The following is a 17,515-nucleotide window of genomic DNA, read 5'->3' on the forward strand; positions in this document are numbered from 1 at the left end:
TATTTGGTTGTGCTGGGTCTTAGTTGCAGCAGGCAGGCTCCTTAGTTGCAGCTCCTGAGTTGTGGCACGCGAACTCTTAGTTGCAGCATTCATGTGAGATCTAGGCCCCTGACCAGGGATCGAACCCGGGACCCCCTGCATTGGGAGCTTGGAGTCTTATCCACTGCCCACTAAGGAACTCCCTCTTTCTTTTTTCTTCCTTCCTTCCTTCCTTCCTTCCTTCCTTTCTTTAAAGCTCCAAGTCATTTAAAATACATGACTTCTTACTAAAAATCTCCAGTTCATATAACCAAGGGGTTTATAACTTCTCCTTTAAGTTATATTCCTGGGACTTCCCTGATGGTCCAGAGGTTAAGATTTGGTGCTTCCAATGCAGCAGACATGGGTTGAATCCCTAGTTGGGGAGCTGAGATCCCACATGCTGCGCAGCCAAAGAAATTTTTTTTAAAAAGTTATATTCCTGTATTATTGAATTTAGTGGTTTAGATTTTTTTTAATGTTTAGAAGATTTCAATTTATTTACCAGGAACAAACAAAACATAACGTAAAAACAGTTTTCAGGAAACTATTTCCATCATTCTTTTCTTCCCTTTCTCCTGCAGATTGGTGTTTTATCCTTACAAGTTCTCCGTCGTTCCATAAGAGAGCTGCTCTTCTTCTGGTTTCATAAGAGATGGTGAACCGTGTTAAAATATCCAGTTTACCTAAATTTCTAAAGTACACTTCAGGGAGCGAATGATGGGGTGGGATGTTGGGGCAGAGTGAGAGATACAGATTCTGGTGAGACTGAGAGTCATTCACAAAAATTACTGGGCTGTGGTGAAGGGAGAACAAAAATAAATCAGGTTCCTGCTGGTGGACAGGAAGCCAAAATGAAGAAGAATGGTGCGTAGCCGGGCAGTGTAATTAGGCCCATAAGTGCTGTGTCTTCGGATAGTAATTATGAACAGAAACCAACTAATAATTATGAATAACATGTAGGTGACCAATCCTTGAGAGCTGAGGTAGAGAGAAGGAAAGATGACATTATACCTTGTCTCTAGTTCATTGAGTTTCCCAGGCTGGTTGTGACCAATCCTGGGTGAAATCATAACTAAATCATTTTTGCTAAGGTGATCAGCTTTCGTGGGGTCCTTTCTCTGCACTCTGTCCAATGATAAAGCCCACTGGTTTATGCCTCCTGGAAAAGAGTTATTTCAAAACAGTATAAGTGAAGCATTGATGAAACAGCCATGAGGAACACGTTTCCACATGGCCTCGCACCTCCTTTTCAAAGTGCTTTAAAACTTTTTTCATCCAAAAATCAATAAAAAAAAAGGATTGGGATCAAATCCCGTACAGAGGTAGTGTAAGCAAAAAGAGAATAAGGAGCAGAATAGCATCTCTTCAGACAATAAAATCAAGTTGGAAAAGACAGGTCCACAAAACAGATCAAAACTGTAACCTAGGGCTTCCCTGGTGGGACAGTGGTTGAGAGTCCGCCTGCTGATGCAGGGGACATGGGTTCATGCCCTGGTCCGGGAAGATCCCACATGCTGCGGAGCGGCTGGGCCCGTGAGCCATGGCCGCTGAGCCTGCGCATCCGGAGCCTGTGCATCCAGAGCCTGTGCTCCACAACAGGAGAGGCCACAGCAGTGAGAGGCCCACGTACCGCAAAAAAAAAAAAACAAAAAACTGTAACCTATTATTTCAAAGTGGGCTAAAAGATGTTAGGAAAAACAATGGAAAAGATGAAAGAACATGGATCGAGGAGGGAATGGGAAGTTACTGTCTAATGGCTCTAGAGTCTCTGTTTGGGATGGTGAAAAAGTTCTGGAAAAGGTAAATGCTGATAAATGCCACCTATGGGTGTTTGGTTTTAGTTGATCTTCTTCCATGAAAGGGTTTGGAGAGATTCAGAAACTATGCTGCTGCCTCCATCTTTCTGAGGTCCTGCTCAATCTTTAGACATAATTATTTTGAATTTGGATAGTGGTGATGGTCGCACAGCATTGTGAATGTATTTAATGTCACTGAATTGTATACTTGAAAATGGTTGAAATAATAAATTTTCTTTTATGTATATTTTACCATAATAAAAAAAACCGTGAAAAAACAGCATAAATCAGAATTAGGTAAGATGATAGAACTCAGGACAGAATTCAAAATAAAAGAAAAAAATTTCAGAAATGAAGACTAAATTTAAAATAATACAAGAGTGGGGAGTTCCTGGTTGTCCAGTGGTTAAGAATCCACCTTCCAATGCAGGGGATGCAGGTTCAATCCCTAGCTGGGGAACTGAGATCCCACATGCTGCAGGGCAACTAAGCCCGCATGCCGCAACCACTGAGCCCGCGTGCTCTGGAGCCCATGCGCCACAACTAGAGAGCCCCCGAGCCACAAGGCAGAGCCCACATGCTGCAACTAATATCCAACACCGCCAAAAATAAATAAATTAATTAATTAATTAATTAAATAATACGAGTGAATGAACATAATAGATAATGTCTTAAGAGAAACAAACAAGAAAAGGAAAAATTTTTTTTAATCAAAAAGAAGATAAAAAGAATTTTAGAGAAATGGCAAACATAAAAGATAGGCAAAAAAGAGTCAGGACAGCTCTGAAAAGAGTAACATAAATATGTATAAGAATCTATTATACCATAAAAGTGACATTTCAAATCAGTGGGACAGATTAGTCAATAAATTGTGATACATACACGTTGAGGTATAAATAGTTCTCTGGAAGGATCCACAGCACGGCAAAAGCTGATGTCTCTGAGGAGGGAAATGTGTGGCTGGGGCACGTGGGGAAAAGGGTGACTTTTCGTTGAATACCCTTGTGGACCTTTTCTAATGTTCTGTCATGTGACTCTATTACCTCTGAAGTTCGCCTGAGTTCAAACCCCAGTTCCCCCAGTTGCTAGCTCTTAATCTTAGGCAAACTCTTCACACTCTCCAAGCCTCTTTATCTGTGAAATAAGGTCAGTAACTTAGCCTGGTGCTGCCTGGCACAGAATAAACTGTCAATAAATGGAGATTATTAGTGTAAAAAACCCAAATGCCCATCAATGGATGAATGGATTTTTAAAATGTGGTGTATTTGTGAAATATTACAGTCATAAAAAGGAATGAAGTACTGACACATGCTACGACATGGACGAACTTGAATATATTATGCTAAGTGAAAGAAGCCACACACAGTGGTCCCATTTGTATTATGTCATGAAATGTCCAGAAAAGGCAAAACCATAGCAACAGAAAGGAAATTAATGGTTGCAGGGACTGAAGGAGGAGGGGATGAAGAGGGCCTGCTGATGGTTACGGGGGCTTCTTTGTGGGGTGATGAAAACGTGATGGGTTAGATGACGGTGATGGTTGCATAGGCTTGTGAATGTACGAAATGACGCTGAATTTGCAGTTTCAGAAGGTGAATGTTATGGCATGTGAATGACATCTCAAAAAATTAATGTTGAAAATGAAAATTGCCAGTTTTCCCATGGTCACTATCCACTATCCACTGTCTCCATCTCTCCCTTCTCCCCACTGCATTCCTTTTGACGCCCACCCCTGCCGCTCTCTCCCATCCTCACTCCCTCGACCTGCCCCACGAGGCCTCCCAGGGAGCCCGTGAACCACTGGGCGCCTGGGTCCTGTGGCTGTTGGAGCAGCTGCCCAGTGTGCGTGCCCCCACCGCTCTCACCCGTGAGAGTGGACGCTTCCGTCGGATTTTCTCATGCGTTTCAGTAGATGGTGATGTTTACAGAAGGCGGCACACGCCCTGGTCAACGGAAGAAGCCCCGCAAGTTAATATTTAGGCCCGTCCAGAAGTTTGATCTCGTCGACCAGTAACCTCAGGATGCTGTCCTCTGAAAGCCAGGTTGGCCGCCTGCGGGCACTTACAAATACTGAGGACTTTGGAGGCATTTGGGCCTCAAATTGAGGCCTTGTACCTGCACACACGATGTGACCTCAGCCCTCTGCTGCACCTCTCTAAGTGAAGTGGCACAGGAATACTGGCCTTGCCTTTTGTTGCCAGGATTAACTGAAGAGTGCATTGGCTGCCCTGGTGCTTAGATGTTTAGTACATCGTGATTAACATACCAGGGCCTACTCGTGGGCCTCGTGATGCAGCAGTTCCTTGGCTGTGCCCCTGTCGTCAGCTGCCCCTAGGATAACTCTGAGCCGTAGCCACCTCTCTGGTAGATTTCCCTGTCCCCCCACTATAATCACACCTGGATAAGGCAACTCAAACCTTTCAGAGATGTGTCCTGAACCTCCTGTTTTCTTAAATACCTATCTGGTGGTTGTGAGACTTAAGGTCAACCTCCCCAAGAGACTTTTTCTGTTTCTCCTAGTAAACCTAGACTCACCTTCTGTCATCTTCAAGTCTACTCAAATTTGGTTCTTTCAACCCTGACCTCTGACCCTGCTTTTTACTTCTTCCATTTCATCCTCACTCCTGCTTCCTTTCATAAATCCATAAATCTCTTTTGGCCTTCCTAGCCCTGGGCCAAGTTCCTTCCTCTTTCCTCAGTTTTTATCCCTTTCTTCCCCTTTCCTTCATTCTCCCATCCAACTTTCAGTCCTTCCTTTCTCATGCAGACTTTGATTCCAACCCCATCAAAAACAAACAAACAAACCAAAAAGCTAAAACACGCCACAGTTAGCAGCATCTCAAGATTCAAAAGCTTTATTACTCATCTATTAATTCTATTACATTTATTTATTCAGTTTTATTGTTTTAAAATATATCAAAATAAATAGAGAAATTTATACCTGTCTTATCTGTATATGGAAGAGCAGCTGGTCCCCAAGGTGGCACCCACACTCCTAGCAGCTCTGACTTTACATATCCGTAGTAGTCAGCAATTTCCATTTCTTTTTCCCTCTCAATGAAAAATTGCACTTTCCCCAAAGAGGTGTATTTGGCAGCAATACGTTCTTGTTGAGCCCGTCTCTTCATGGCCTCCCGCTCTGGCCTCTGCTCGTGTTCGATGGGCTTTGACATTACTGGCTCAGGAACATTGGGTTACCTCCATGGAATTGGTTGCTCGCTGAAGTCTTGGAGTAGAAATGGGGTTTGGAGCTTGGGTGGGGACTGGCGCTTAGTCACAGCAGGGGGAACAGGCTCCCGCTGGAGAGAAGTGCAAGATGAAGTTCCATAGGGTGCAGGCCTAGGAGCAGCAGACTGAGGGACACTAGGCTGCGTATGGTCGGTCCAACCCGGTTGGGTTGGTTAGTCATAGTTGGCTGAGATGGTTTGGCAGGACCTGGCAAAGAGGCAGGAGCTGGCTGGGATGAACTCACTGCAGGAGGTTGAGCTGAGTTAGTAGAAGCAGGCTGGGCACAGTCAGCCAGAGCAGGCCGATGTGAGGCCAGAGACCGTGGCCTCCGAGGAGCAGGTCGAGCTTGAGGCTTGTCCCAGGCAGAAAACGGCAGAGGTATCAACTTGACCTTCCCAGGAGGCGGCAGCTCCTACTGGGATGGAGATGGACACTCTTTCTCAGCACTGCTGTCTGGTTTCTGGGCTTCGACTTGAGTTTTCTCAGGACTCTTACCCTCAGGTGGGGTATACCTCCATGGCTGGATAGCTGGGGGTGTTTAGGGTTGCTTGAATTTCCCAAGACCCGACAGGAAGAGAGCCCAGTTTTCTTATCATTCTTCTCCCCCAGTGCATGAAGAACCTTCACAGACCCCAGCCTGCACATGCCTAGGGAGGTTCGAGGCTTTTTAAAGCTCTCTTGGATAAGCTCAGTTTGCTGCTTCCTTCGCTTCGTCTGGGGAATTGTTGGCTTCTCTCCTGCCTCGACTTTGTTCCCTGACTGCTTATTCTCTTCAGCCTTCTTCCTTCCTCTGGTCCTTGTGGTCCTTTCCTGCCCGTGGCTCTTCGTTTTGCTGATCTTTCTGGATGCAGCTTTCTGAGGTTTGCCTTTGGAATGCTTGGCCGTGGTCACAGGAGCGCTGTCCCTGACTGCAGCATGGCATAGAAGCACTTCTCCCCCTAGCAGGCACTCTGGATTCTTTGGCTGGATTTTGGCCTTGGGAGCACCACTGATAGGCTCAGAGGCTTTATGTTTGTTCTTCCTGGGTTGAGCAGAGGGAACCTTTATGACACTTGGCTTTTGCTGCACCTGATTCACCTTAATGGCTCTGGTGTCTTTGGCTTTGATCACGTTGGGACCTTTGGATTGATCAAGATCTTTCAAAGAAAAAAAGAGCTGGGGAAGGTGAATTTCCTCCGCCAGTGTAGTAATGTCTGCAAAACCACTGCTAGATTCCATCCCATTTTCAGGTGTCCCTGGGTCCTCAAGACTCAGGCTGTTCTTTCCCAGATCAGCATTTTCAGAAGCAGCTGCTCCTCTTGGCTAAGGGGATGCATCAGTGCAGGCCAGGAGCCGGTGAATATCAGGGATTTCTAAAGGGAGTAGTGGAGGCACTTGGTTTTCTCTTGGGATCTGTAGGCATCCAGAGGCTTTGAAAGCTTTGTTTTAATATCCTCCAAGTGCTCACTCTCTATTTGTCTCTGGCTTGGAGCTGGAGGCAGGGCCAGGAGACTACTGGCACTCTGGACTGGAGCTGTCCCTGAAATGTCCCCAAGTTCAGGTGGTGGGTTACTCTCAAGTATCTGAATATTTCTGCTCCTGCAGGACTTGGGGAGTTCTTGAGTTTGTGTCACACAAGATGTCTGGCTTGGAGGTTGCAATCCCAGGGAATGTTTCATCACCAGGGAAGTCTCCATCCCTACAAAGGAATCAAGGTAGAAGTCAGTCCCTGGTAAGTGAGATGCTCCCCCTAACCACCAACACAGCAATCATGTACCTTTCAAGGTACATGATTGCTGTGTTGGTGTTTAGGGGCAAGACGGGCAAGGCATTTCTAGTAACTCTTCTTAAGGATCATGGACAGTGCCCTATGCTATGAGATAAGGGGTGACTGTTGTAATTCTTACTGGTGATCATTTCATGTCACTGATTCTTGGCTTTCTTTGTATTTTATAAGATTGTTATAAATCAATTAAAAATGAGTCTTATTTTTAAAAAATGAAATGTTTTACAAAGTCTAGCATTCTCATATAGAGTCCTTTCAATTCTCCCCACTTTCCTGAGAGGCTAAGGACACTTCACACCATGAATTAGGAGAGGGAGTAGACCCTTCATGATGAAATATATAAACAAAGACAGAGTCTTAGCCTGCTTGCTCTGAACAGGATCTCGGACCACAAGGTCTTAAATTCTGGTATAAATTAAGGAAGTGAGGACAGTTAAACTGTCACTATCATAACAAGAGTTCTGAAACACCTTCCAAAGAGACTCTAGCAGTAGAACAGGGAAGGGAGTGAGACAGTGTGGTAGTACAGGGGGAATGATTGGCTGCAGCAGTGAAAAATGTGGTACCTATTAGTATGCTCTCGGGGTTCTTGTACGTGTAGCATAGATGACCTTTACAGTGTCCCTCCCACCTTCCCCCATGCATTACGTGTTCTTTTTTTTTTTTTTTGGTTTGTTTAATTTATTTTAATTTGTTTATTGTTTGAACTTATTTATTTTATGTATGTATTTGTTTGGCTGCACTGGGTCTTCATTGCTGTGCACGGGCTTTCTCTAGTTGCGGCTAGCAGGGGCTACTCTTGGTTGCGGTGTGTGGGTTTCTCATTGTGGTGGCTTCTCTTGCTGCGGAGCACGGGCTCTAGGCGTGTGGGCTTCAGTAGATGTGGCTCACGGGCTCCAGAATGCAGGCTCAGTAGTTGTGGCACATGGGCTTAGTATCTCCACGGCCTGTGGAATCTTCCCAGACCAGGGCTCGAACCCGTGTCCCCTGCATTGGCCGGTGGATTCTTAACCACTGCACCACCAGGGAAGCCCTAGGTGTTCTTATATGAGTCTAAAACCAGAGAGCCCTGAGCAAAGGTAGTGGTCATTAAAGGCTCAGGACCTAAATTCTACCTGTCTGTACACCACTTCCCAGCTGTAGATTTGACCCCATTTTTGAATGCTGACCTCATTGTTCAACTTTCTTGCTGTTTGTACTCACCTTGAAAACTTGTTTCTGTGATGGCTTGAGCAGACACAGGGTAGTAGATTCCAAGAGGTGGAAGCTGGTGGTTGGATATTTGTGGGCTGAATCTCCTTTAGTACCATAACCACTTTTGGTTGCACAGAGGCCCTACTTCCTGTGTATGACACAGAGCCATAGGATTGCAGGCAGGAGCCAAGTTCTCCATTCAGTAAAGACCCCAATGTGCCTTGGTTATAGTAATATACCTGGCTTCCTTCCTGGTAGGGAAGTGACAGGCTGTGTCCCTAGTTTGGAATCTGAGATGGTGTTCCCTGAGCAAGCCTGGCAGAAAGTGATGGATATAGAGGGACCATGTTATTGGTGTCTGCAGTTTTATCATACTGGGCTGCCGTAAACATGGAAGAAGCAGCTGTGTGCTGGTCAGTGACTGCCAGAGTAAAGTCTCCGAGTGAAGGAGAATTCTTTTCAGTGCTTCCTGTGATGTCCCAGTCAAGAACACCCGGATAGGAAGCAGCTGAAGTGGAGGTCTGGCTCTGGTCAGTAACTCCAGATAACATAGTTGTGCTAGAATGTTGGTGAAGGTAGGCACTACCCATGAGTGTCTGGAAGGAGGTAGCCATAGTTGATGCCAAACTGACGGCAGGAGCAGAGACTCTGGAGAAGTTACAGACACTTCCTGTTAGGGAAGTTGCATTGCTCACCCCAGGAAGAGAGTGCTGCAGAGAATTCAGAGTTCCAAGTAGAGATGGATTTTGGAAATTTTTTGTAAGAACAAGAGGGTAATGAAAACATCAGGGAGATTGATAAATTCTCACTATGTTTGAGGAACAGCATTATCTTAAGTTTCTTGCTATCCGGATACCTCTAGTGTCAATACTTACTGAGAAACCAAAAATCAGACCATTATGATGGTGGCAAGGACTGAGCAGTTTTACACTCTTCTGTATTAGCTGCCTGTGCTCCCATGTTGGGCACAGAAGACCCAAGTGGTATGGCTCAGACATTGTTCTCTAGGCTGGAAGCAACCTTCTTCCTGCCCTATCTTTCCTTTCAGCCTGAACTAGTATGGACTTCTATGCTGTTTCGTAGACTGGGAGCATTTTAGAACTAGGAGGTCTTAGAGAACTTCTATTTTCACAGTCTCATTTCATGAAGAAGGAAACTGAGACTCAGAGAGGTCAGGTTGACTTGTTCAACTTCTCTCATTATGTTAGTATCCTTACCAGGTTTCAGAGCCTAAGTATCCTGACTTGCTTGCCAGGACGCTACTCTGAGCATGATACTGCCAGAAAGCGGGAGAAGTAGAACTTATAATATAGGCATTTTTTTTGTCCGTTAGAAAATAGTACAGCTATTATCATTGTCATCTTCAGTGTCTCACTTTGCTTGTGGAGTTCCCATGCTATTACCTAGAGTTCACATATAGTTCAGTCCAACTGGTAAATTTAAAGAGTCATTTTTACCCTCTTAAAGCCTGGTTTCTCATCCTACCTCAAAATGATTACCTGAAAGTGAATTTCTTAAGTGCTTTTGGAAACAAAAAAGTTATCTGCTTACTTCAGATTACTCATCTATAAAGTGGTTATAACAGCACCACCAATAATAATAGCAGTAATAATTAATACATGAATAAGCTGATATATAGCGTATGATTTATATGGAGGAAGATACAATAAGTTCTAGAAAGAAAAATCATGAAAAACATATTACATAATGAAAAAGAAATACATAGATATTAATGAAAACTTGGGTATGTGGCAAGTATCAAAGCATAATGAGTTTACTAACAAATGACATACTGTACCATACATGCAATAATATGAAAGTGAATTTTGCCCACTCTATTTTAGTGAATACTATTAACCAAAAAACGCGGTAGAATGTGATTTTGAATGGATTTTTAGCCAATACATACAGACACAGAAGATATATCAGTAAAAATGCATAACAAGCAACAAAATTCAATCAACGTGAATGTATAGGGGGCCACAATATATGCAGACAAGTATTTCAATGAAAACTGGTACAAAGCAGACAGCAAAATAATAAGTGTAAAAGAATTTCATCATTGTTCTCATTCATATTTTTACCCAGCAATAACAGGTATTAAGCCTGGTAGAAATATATATTTCAAAGAATAGAAATATACAATAAGCAGAAAGGAAGCTTAAAAAGTATCAAGATGGTTTTTTTATTTATCCTAGAACTTAGATTATAATCATCTTCAACATCCAAGAAGATGACATCCCAAAACCTAAAAAAACCATCATCACTAGAATCCAATTAAAAAAGATTTTCAAATGTAAAAACATCAAAAGGACTCCACAATATTGTTCTAGATAAATGTGGAATTTTTTTTTCTTGCTGCGCCACATGGCCCTGGCAGTGAAAGCACCGAGTCCGAACCACTGGACCGCCAGCGAATTCCCTCATGTGGAATTAGGCATGTGGGGCTTGACTTTATCTTTTTCTTCGTAAGTAGCTAAGATCTAAAAACGAATGATGGCTGTTGATCAATGTGCTCTCTGTGTTAGGAAGGAAAGAACTGTAAAGATGAAAAGCAACCTTGCCTTAGAACCTACATATCACACAAGGGAAATAGTCCTTCTGATTCAATTTAGAAGATATCATTTAAAATTTTTAATTAGTAAAATGTCTACATAGTTTAAAAATTAGAAAGAATCAAACATTGAAAAGCAGACCCCTAGATAACCACTTTGGTTTCCTATTTATAGGAAGCATCATTTCCAGGACATATTTCTAAAATATTTATATTCAAAACTGTCAAGTGCCAACTGTATTCAGAGAGGCAATAAAAGAAAAAATACTGAGTATGACTTTTCTGGTAAGCTGCCTTTCCTGGTGATACCCTGTTCTGTCCTTACTTTCCTCTTAGTCTGTTAAAATAAGGATTTGCTACAATAAACTTTGTTTTGCCCTGCTCTGAGCAGATTTCACTCTATGCTCTTTCTGCTTTAATTTAAAATCTTTGGTTCCCATCAACATTCCATTGCAAACTACATTTTTCTTGAGAGCTCCTCTATGCTTTCCCTCTTCATTCTTATATTTTTATCCTATCTCTTGGTTCCTCTTGGCCTGTGCTGATGAAAACAATCCTAAACTTCCTTACGTTTGACTCTGTGCCTCCCTATAGCCCAGTACTCTCCATCCTCTCTCCCTATTTTCTCTTTACAACTAGTCGAAATATTAGTGGAGGGAGACCTTTAGAGATGAAACATCTTGCTGTATATTGCTAGTTTTCTATGTCACCTGTCTTTTCTATGTTTCTGTTGAAACACTCTTGAGAAGTCTCTGATTTCATTTTCTACAAGGGTACCCTTTAAGGCTCAATATTAGAAAAGAAAGGGATCAGAGTGATCAAGCAATGTAGTGTTCTAACGTAACTGATAAGGAAAATATCAGGCTTTGTGAGACAGTCAATGATTTGTCCAAAGTCACACAGATAGTAAATGCCAAAGTCAAAACTGAAATTAGGTCTCCAGACTTCTAGTTCAATACTTTCCCTCATTATTCCATGCTATTTTGAATCTACTAGTAAATTTAGGGGCAAAATAAATCTAACGAAAAAAATTAAAAAGTTTCTTTTCTTACCTGACATGGTCCTAGAAGAAAAGGAAACATCAACTGCAGATATGAGGGATGAAGAGACAACACCAGAGGATGTCTGAGTGGCTGCAGCTGAATGGCGCATGTGTCCAGTACAAAGGTCACTGGTTACTGGTCACTTGTCACTGGTCACCGCTCACTTGTGATGATCCAAATTTATTTACAGACAAGTCCACGGAAACCCCAAGACTCTACCAAGTGGTAGTAGGTTTGGTAGGAGAATGATGTCACAAAGCAGGCAGTTTACAGGTACGAGATAGCCAATAGGGAGGTCCGATCCCCAACAGGAAGGCGGGGATGGGTGGAGAGAGTGTAGCAGAGCTAAAACAACACCTAAATTTCTGAGCTCTGGGGAGGAAATCCTAGAAGACAGATTTACCTCCCCCAGGCTCTTATATTAGGGAAATCATTGCAACATTTCTTACAGACGTTCATTAATATCATTAACTAACAGTTACTTATATTCTATAGAGTATTATATTCTATGTATCATATACTTAGAGCTATATATATATATATATATATATAACTAATTAATATCCTTAGGAAGGAAAGAGCCATCTAGTTGAACTATTACAGTTGTTCTGAAAACATATCTGTCTAATTAGTGAACTTATAGCAACTTTTATGGAGAAAAAGTAGGGATTAAGAAGTTTTTCTTGTAACTTGGTTAAAGCGTAGGGTGAAGTTTGTTGCGTGTACCTTGTGGAGAATGTTGTGGTCCAAGGCTCTTCTCTTTCAGTTTCGTCTCCTTGACTCCTACTTTCCTTGGGCTGGGCTAGGCTGGGCCAGGTTGGACTTGTGACTTACATTTCTCTTCTGCTTTCTTTTTTTTTTTCCATTATGGGCATTGTTTCTAGGACAAGCGTTGATCTTGCATTCTTACCCTCATGGATGCTACTTTCTGTCAACTTCCAGCAGCAGGAGTCTTCTTTTCAGTGCTTGATGCTTCTCAAAACAGACTCTGCCCACTGGAAGCAAATACCAAAGAGCTAGAGACAGCTGTTTGCAAAGCTTTCCTCTTCCAGCCTTTGGTTGCAATTCTTTTGCCCATAATTTGCTGCCTCTAGTTCCTTGGGCCACACAGGTATCCTGCCATCCAGCTCCTTTATATGTGAGAGACATTCTGAATACTGTCCCTTTTTCTTTGCACAGAAGTATATACAGTGTGGCAGTTACTGTAATCTCCACCCCCTTGCAAACAGCCACTCTAGAATCTTGGACCTCTAGGATTCTCTGTCTTGCATGCGTGGGTGCAAGGCCAAGCAAAATGAAGAGGAGAATAATTAGAGAAGGAAGAGGACATTTCATGGAGAACTGGGAGCAGATAAGGTGAAAGGGCACAGGAGAAAAGAGATTCATGTAGACTTTTTGGTTTCTGTGGGAAACAAGTTGACACACTTTGGCCTCATTTAGTATTACCAGAACAGACAGTCATAGATGTAAGTAGCTCAATAGTGCGGCAACTGCCATGAATTCTGTACACCAAAGGGAACAGTCTTACATATAGTTCTCATTTTGTTTTCTCTCATAGTACCTTCTTAATGGCATTCACTGGTATGTTTGTAGAACACAGATTTTTTAAAATGCTCTGGTTTTGTCTGCATGGTTATTTCCTTGTCATATTTTTAAGGACTCCAACATTGTAAGACATACTGCATGTTTTTCTCTTGACGATCGTTTATCTTGAAGCATCATGAACGAACTTGACCTGCTGGATTTTGTGGAGAAACTTGAAAAAGGGTCTGTGAAAAAGGCATTGCGGTGAGTCGCATTATGCACCCAAGCGTAAGGAGCAGACATCTGCCATCAGCCCAGCTTGGCCTGGGTTGCCTCTGTTTTAGTTCCCGTGGTTGGTGCTTTGCTCCCTAACCACTCTTGTGACTGTGGTGATGTGAGTAAGGGCTGAGTTGCTAATGATTTATATGTGAGGTAAGCTGGTTTGAGGGAGGAAATCTATGGATCTAGTCATTTTCCTTGGTGGTAAGCTTTCAGGGAGGGGTGCAAAGATTGATCTTTCTGGGGACTTTTCTAGTACCAGGAAGATATCCCATAGATGGCACCTCCAAAGACACACATTTAATTTTTAGGCCTGTTTTTCCTATTATGAGATATGAGTTTTTTCACTGATGGGGATGATGCTTATCTGAGAAGAAATTGTGAAAGGTGTTGTAGTATAGAGATGTGGCTTAAGCTTTTAAGTGTTTTTCAAGGTTTTTCCCCTAAGCTTCCTACTTCAGATGGCCTACTTACATGATACTAATATGTGATGTGAGGCTAACAACTTACTGAATACCTGCAAGCCAGATCAGTGTCTCTTTTCTCTGTATTTCCATGGAAATCAAGGGACCCATAGCTACTGCAGGTTAGGGTGGGTGGTGTGAGATTGGGGAAAGTGTGGTAAGACACATTTTGGTATCAGTAAAATGTTTACATATTAAAATATTCAGTCCCAACATTCAATTCTATTTAGGCAAACCCTTAGTTAGGCTTTTCCTGGTTCCGAGCCTATGTAACTTATTTTCTCTCCCTAGTTCCAGCCATTTAACTTTAGCTTGCAGGTTGAGCATCATTTTAACCTCTAAAGAATCTTACATGTAGGAGGAAGAAACTAAAGAGCTCTATTTCAACACTTAGCAACATCAGGCCCTACCCTGACCTAAACCTTTATTCTTACAGTTAGGGTATTGTCTTGTCCCGTATACCCACTTCCTGCATTTTGAACCCATCAGGTTAACTGAGACATGTCTTTGTGTAACATCCCCAGTTCATCTATCCCTGAGGTTGTCCTTAATTCTTCCCATTGTCACATTGTGATTTAATTAAATACTGGAATCCCTCAAACCCTTACATGGTACCTGAGGCCCTATCAGATACTGGTAGATTTTGTTATTGTCAAATACTTAGCTCCCTGATTCCCCAAATATCCCTTGCTCCTATATTTTCCATCCCAGCCTACTACATACCCATTAAGGCATTGTTTTATTTCATGTTCGACCCACTCGCATCCAGAGGCCTACTCTTTGCTAGTTCTCATACTTTCTGGAAACCCTGTTATGGCCAGGTCTGGATTTTTTTGTGTTCCCACCCAAAGCCTGTATCTTTTAGCAGGACCAACATAGATTTTCTAGTTTCTGATAGATTTATGTCACAATTTGTACACTGTCATGTCTATAGATATTTGTATCATTTGTACATTTTGGCCATTACATGCCTATTGGATATTTTTCATAAATTGCAAAAGAATATTTTATGACTTAGCACCAAATTGAATGTGCCTAATTGTAAGTTTGTAAACTATGTTGTGTTAACTTGTATCTTTTTTTATCCAAATAGTAATTTACTACTCTTGTCCCATTTGTAATTACGTGGAAGTTTTCAGAATTGTAAATAAATGCTTGTGGATTGAAACCTGGTTAGACTATAACTGTCCCAGATATGTTAAAGCTAGTGGTCTTTTTACTCATTCATTCATTCAATAATTCTGACCTTCCTGACTCAGTTGACCCAGCTCAAATGGTTGTGAAGATTACTAACAGTGTATGTAAGTTACTTTCAGAAATTAGAAACTAAAACTAACAAAAAACAGTTGTTATTATAAATAACAATGGAATTTAGTATGCTATTATACCTTCAGACCTACTGTAGGACATGCTGTTCTTTGCCGTTCCACTTGTGGCAGGATTCATAGGTTTTCTAACAGGTACAGATCCCTATGCCTGATAATGTGAGGAAATGTTATACTTGAGCTCCACTCTTATCTCTCTCAGGCATTTTTTGGTATTGTCTAAAATGTAAATCCATACTGTCAACCTCCAGCATGATACCAGGCTCATAATAGAAACCCAATAAATGTTTCACTGTGAGTGGAGTATAAGTTGATAGAATTTTTTTTTTGTCACCAGTGAGTAACATTTTATTGTAATTATTTCTGAAGTGGGAAGAGAATTTTAAACATTGGAAAACCCTTTCGTAACTGTTATCTCAGTTGGTCCACCCTGATAGAATATTTTTGCAAGGTTGATTAGGCAGATTAGATTGATTAAAAATCTTTCAATTTTTTAAGTTTGCATCTCTTTCATTGCAGAAATTCTATGTCTAGAAATTCATATATAGCTGTATACATGTATAAAGATGTTCACATTGCAGCCTACCTGTAACAGAGGACAAAAACAAAAAACAAAACCCCAAACTGAAAACAACTAAAAGTCCATCAATATTGGACTGGTCATATAAATTATGTAATGTTATGCAGCTATTAAAGAGAATAGAATGGATGTATGCAAAAATTGACTGGGAAAATCACTATCCAAGACAGATTGTAGACTATGTATAGTATGCTGCTCTTATATAAAATACAGGATATCCGTTACGTACAAATACAGACAAGATACAAAAAGTGTGAATGTAAGCACTTAAATATCTGAAACAACCACACAAGAAACTGGGAGAGTTGGACAGCTTTCCATGTCCCCTATTATTGGAATTCGGAAGGGTTCACACAAGAACTAATGGACCTCTGCTACCACCCTCCGGCTAAAGCGGGAATTGCAGCCATCAGAATCCTCTTTACTAATCAAGCGCCTCAGTCGGCCGGCGTGATGACGTCATCTCGACGAGCGGTGGCGCATGCGCAGTAGAAAGAGGTCCGCGAGCTGCGTGAGGTAACGCCTAGGTGCCTGTGGTTCGTGGCCTTGTGCTGGCACCGGGGCCGCCGGGTTGGCGACTTTGGCACTCTTGGCGTTGGGTGGGCGGCATATTGGGGGTCACATGAGCCAGTGGCATCATGCCGGCGGGCGCTGGGGTCAGGGTCGCGGATATTCTGGACGTTCGTCGGCCAAGAAGAAGGGCGGAAACCACATCCCGGAAAGGTAATACGCCTTGGCCCCTGGGCGTTGCCGGTGGAGCTCAGAGCCCCTGGGCCTGGGCTTCGTCACTTGTGCTGTCGCCTGTCACAGTGGCCCCCGCGCGCTGGCCCGTCCGCGCTGTGCTAGGGGGGGTACTGGTCGTCTCGCGGCTCAGTTCACAGTAGCTGAAAGGAACAGTGTGTGATGTTCTGATTTCTCCCCATCGTTTTAAAAGGGAGGCTCTGGCCATTGCTCCTCGGGTAAAATGCAGGGGGACTGCTTTTTAAGATGGGACTTTCAGTGTTGGGGACCCTCCTTAATTACCAGGATGGAATCCCCTTCAGTTCCTCAAGCTGTGTTGTTTAGGCACAGAAAATGTGAGTAATAGGAACTGGAACTAAGTTTGAGTGAAAAAACGCACCGGTACCGCCGAATTTTCCGTTGAAACAGTTGATTTGTTTTGTCTCTAGGAATTATAAAGGGCGTACTGTTGCTTCCTAACCGGTGTTACTTGAGAGATCTACCTCTGTACGTTCAAATGATTAATTTTGATGCTCATGTGTGCAGTAAACCCTTTAATTCCCTAAGACCTTCCTTTCCTCCATCTCATACCCCATTAAGCCCGCTTCAGTTTATCTCCTGAATTTCTTTTGAATCTGTCAGCTCTTCCTCAACATCCTAATACTGAACTTGCCTGTCTGTTGCAAGGAGGTCCTAACTAGTGTCCATATATCTTCCAATCCATTCTTCATACAAGAAACCTTAAAAGCAAGTTGGAACATTGCTCATAAACATCGCTCAGAAACATTGTTTTGAGAAGAGAAAACAAACTGTTGGCCTTTAAGACTCTGCGTGGTCTAGAATCCTCTGCTTCTCTGGCCCCATCTTGTGCCACTTTTGCCCTCAGTTTCAATGCTTCAGATACACTGAATTAACCTTAGTTCTAACTCATCTTACAGAAGTCAGTTCAGATATTATTTTTCACTGTGATTCCTAGCATTAAGGAATTTTATTATCAGGTTTTGTATGAGGACTAAAAATTG

The 17,515-nt window shown here is 42.4% G+C and overlaps 2 protein-coding genes across 2 annotated transcripts in view; one reads left to right on the top strand and one right to left on the bottom strand.

The window, feature by feature from the left end:
- Window positions 1-4,723: 4,723 nt before the first annotated feature.
- On the bottom strand, window positions 4,724-11,710 carry LOC307195798 (uncharacterized protein C2orf78; the record flags this gene model as incomplete). Its single annotated transcript, XM_079940280.1, is given in 12 exon segments — window positions 4,724-5,011; window positions 5,015-5,217; window positions 5,220-5,457; window positions 5,461-5,576; window positions 5,579-6,334; window positions 6,337-6,355; window positions 6,357-6,437; window positions 6,443-6,723; window positions 8,014-8,065; window positions 8,067-8,282; window positions 8,286-8,761; window positions 11,611-11,710. Coding segments are annotated over 12 exon segments (2,826 nt in total).
- A 4,587-nt stretch (window positions 11,711-16,297) lies between these two features.
- LOC307196310 (RNA/RNP complex-1-interacting phosphatase-like) overlaps window positions 16,298-17,515 on the top strand; it is a 28,262-nt gene continuing 27,044 nt past the window's right edge. Inside the window, exon 1 of the mRNA XM_079941176.1 lies at window positions 16,298-16,496. Within this exon, the coding sequence (XP_079797302.1) occupies window positions 16,396-16,496 (101 nt within the window). The 5' untranslated portion in view covers window positions 16,298-16,395. The remainder of the gene's footprint in view (window positions 16,497-17,515) is intronic.

The sequence above is a fragment of the Stenella coeruleoalba genome (genome assembly GCF_951394435.1).
Source record: "Stenella coeruleoalba genome assembly, chromosome: 13".
NCBI lineage: Eukaryota > Metazoa > Chordata > Mammalia > Artiodactyla > Delphinidae > Stenella > Stenella coeruleoalba.